At 37.4% G+C, this 3,113-nt stretch overlaps 1 protein-coding gene across 1 annotated transcript; it reads right to left on the minus strand.

Annotated features, from left to right (window-relative positions):
• Nucleotides 1–1,291: 1,291 nt before the first annotated feature.
• On the minus strand, nucleotides 1,292–2,359 carry LOC139902065 (uncharacterized). Its single transcript, XM_071884725.1, has 2 exons — nucleotides 1,939–2,359; nucleotides 1,292–1,848 (listed from the first exon to the last, which is right to left on the minus strand). The coding sequence occupies exons 1-2, from the start codon at nucleotides 2,357–2,359 to the stop codon at nucleotides 1,292–1,294; spliced, it is 978 nt and encodes a 325-aa protein (XP_071740826.1).
• Between the last annotated feature and the right edge of the window lie 754 nt (nucleotides 2,360–3,113).

Consider the following 3,113-nt stretch of genomic DNA (forward strand, 5'->3'; position numbering starts at 1 on the left):
CGCGAAACATACCAGCATACTGAAACCAAATGTTATAGAAAATTTCATGAACTGAAATATGCCGCAAAGTCTTATTAATTTTATCAATATAAGCAATCTTTTAATTTTATTCAGCATATTCTTACAAGTGTGATCAAAACTTGCAAAAATAAAAAACACATAGAAAAATAGCAAATGCATTCTTTTATTTCATTTGGCATTTTGAATACATATACGCATTGCTTAACACATTATCCTTAAAAATTTATGCATAATATCGCTTCAACAAAGCAGCATCCCACGCATTATTGAGATTTCGCCCTTCTATGTCTGCGAGTTTATATGATCCTGCCACGTTAATAGCAATAACTTGATAAGGACCCTCCCAATTAGGCCCCAGCTTACCAAGTTTTTTTGCTTGACTCGCATCATTGTTCCGCAGTACCCATTCGCCTATATCAAAGGACAATGCACGCACTCTTTTGTTATAATACTTAACAATTTGCTGTTTGTTATTTGCCTCCCTGATAGGAGCCATTAACCTTTGCTCTTCTATTAAATTCAATTTTCACATAGAGCTTCATTATTTGCTTCTTCATCAAAGTTAGCAATTCTATGTGTTGGAACAAGAATTTCAGTGGGTATTACTGCTTCAGAGCCATATACCAAACTAAAAGGTGTTTCACCTGTGCTCTTCTTGAAAGTAGTAAGATGCACCCATAGTACATTGGGTAGCTCGTCCACCCAACCAGTTTGCTTCTCATATAATCGCTTTTTAATACCGCTTACAATGTCGCGATTAGTTACTTCACACAATCCATTAGCCTGCGGATGTGCCACCGACGTAAACTTTTGGACTATATTTAAATCAGTGCACCGTGTTTTGAATGAGTCTTTCGCTGTTTGAGCCCCATTATCGCTAATCAACTCTCGCGGAATGCCAAATATGCACACAATATATTCCCAAACAAAATTACGCACTTGCACTCCAATGATAGTGCGAACTGCTTTCGCCTCAACCCATTTTGTAAAATAGTCAATTGCCACAATTAAAAATTTGGCATTGCCAGGACATGTGGGAAATGGTCCCACAATGTTAATAGCCCATTTGTGAAATGGCCATGGCGAGTTAACAGGGATCATATCGTGCCTTGGCATCCTATTCTGCGGTGCATGCCTTTGGCAACTCTTGCAACGCTTAACAATCTTTGCAACATCGCGATACAAGGACGGCCAAAAGTAACCCATTCGCATAATTTTAGCCGCAATTGTTTTATAGCCTGAATGCAATGCGCAAGAACCATTGTGTACTTCATCCATTTTGAATGATGTACATTGGTGCTCGTTCACGAACTAAATGAGCTTCGGGTTTATCATTCGGCAAGACATTGTTGCGGATATACTGCATAATTAGTTCCATCCAGTTTGGTTGTTCTTCTTCAACAGACGCAACCATTAGATCATTATCTATTGATTTGCTTGGCAACTCCTCAACCCAAACTTGCTTTTGAAAGTGTGAAAATGTTAAAGCAGCCAACTTACTTAACGCATCCACTTTCTTATTTTGACTCCTTGGTACTTGTGCAAGTTCAAAATGCTCAAACTGCATAGCTAATTCTTGCAACAACTTCAAATATTTTTGCATCGAGAGTTCATGTGCGTTAAAAGAGCCACTAAACTGATTTGCCACTACCTGCGAATCTGTAAAAGCGCGCAACTTGGTGACATGCATTTTATGCGTGATATTTAAACCAGCAAGCAACGCTTCATATTCAGCTTCATTATTCGTTACATCAAAATTGAAACGTAACGCGTACGTGTGCTCCTCACCACTTGGGCATGCTAACACTAGACCCGCATCGGCAACTTCTGCGCATTAGGCTCCATCAGTAAATAAATCCCATGTCTCACCCTGCACTGGCTTTAACTATGTTCGCTCATTGATTACTTCCATCTCACCAGACATTTTTGCAAGGTAATCTGCTAAAACTTGCCCCTTTATAGCATTGCGCAAAAAGTAAGAGATTTCAAAAGCACCTAACTCCACTGCCCACAACGCGAGCCTACCAGATATTTCTGGTTTTGTTAAAACTTGCTTGATTGGCATGTTAGTTAACACATGTACTGGGTGCCATTGAAAATATCTCTGCAACCTTCGCGATGTCAATATAAGCGCGTACACAAATTTTTCAATGGGGGCATAGTTTATTTCACTACCCGCAAGAGCTTTGCTGACAAAATACACTGGCTTTTGTATTTTGTCTCTTTCTGCAACTAAAACTGAGCCAAAAGCTTCATTTGCCACGGATATATAGAGGTAAAGATTTTCTCCTTTAATTGGTGCTGTCAACGTAGGTATAGTTTTCAACAACTTCTTCATTTCCTGAAATACGGTTTCTGTGACGACCCGTCAAAATCGTCATTGACGGCGCCGTCAACTTAGGTCCCGTTACGTGGTCATAAGTCTTTAAAATAAAGTTTGACCAAAATATGTCGTATTCATTTCAAATGTAAGGATGTTTCAAGGTTTACAAAAGTAGTTTAACAACATGTTACGTTACAACATTTAAAGTAAAAATGAACTATGCGGCACAATTTAAAGTAAAGTCAAAAGACGCTCCATGTATGTACGTATACTCGACATCCAAGCAAGTATCAAAATAGTGTGCGGAAGCATGTATTGAAATGTCCCGTTCTTATTGATTAAAAACGTTCCATATTAATTGATTTCGTTGCGAGGTTTTGACCTCTATATGAGACGTTTTTCAAAGACTGCATTCATTTTAAAACAAACCATAACCTTTATTTCATCAATAAAGGTTTAAAAAGCTTTACGTAGATTATCAAATAATGATAATCTAAAATATCCTGTTTACATGCGACCATTACATAATGGTTTACAATACAAATATGTTACAATGAAATAAGTTTCTTGAATGCAGTTTTTACACAATATCATACAAGCATGGACTCCAAATCTCGTCCTTATTTAAGTATGCGATAGCGAAAGCTCTTAATAATCACCTGAGAATAAACATGCTTAAAACGTCAACAAAAATGTTGGTGAGTTATAGGTTTAACCTATATATTATCAAATCATAATAATAGACCACAAGATTTCATATTTCAATACA

Source organism: Rutidosis leptorrhynchoides, chromosome 1 (genome assembly GCF_046630445.1).
Source record: "Rutidosis leptorrhynchoides isolate AG116_Rl617_1_P2 chromosome 1, CSIRO_AGI_Rlap_v1, whole genome shotgun sequence".
Taxonomy (NCBI): domain Eukaryota; kingdom Viridiplantae; phylum Streptophyta; class Magnoliopsida; order Asterales; family Asteraceae; genus Rutidosis; species Rutidosis leptorrhynchoides.

Coding starts and splice junctions, on each gene's coding strand:
- LOC139902065 (XM_071884725.1), bottom strand. CDS start 2,359: ATGAAGAAGTTGTTGAAAACTATACCTACGTTGACAGCACCAATTAAA. Junction 1,849..1,938: donor TTACCTTGCAAAAATGTCTG/GTGAGATGGAAG, acceptor CCTAATGCGCAG/AAGTTGCCGATGCGGGTCTA.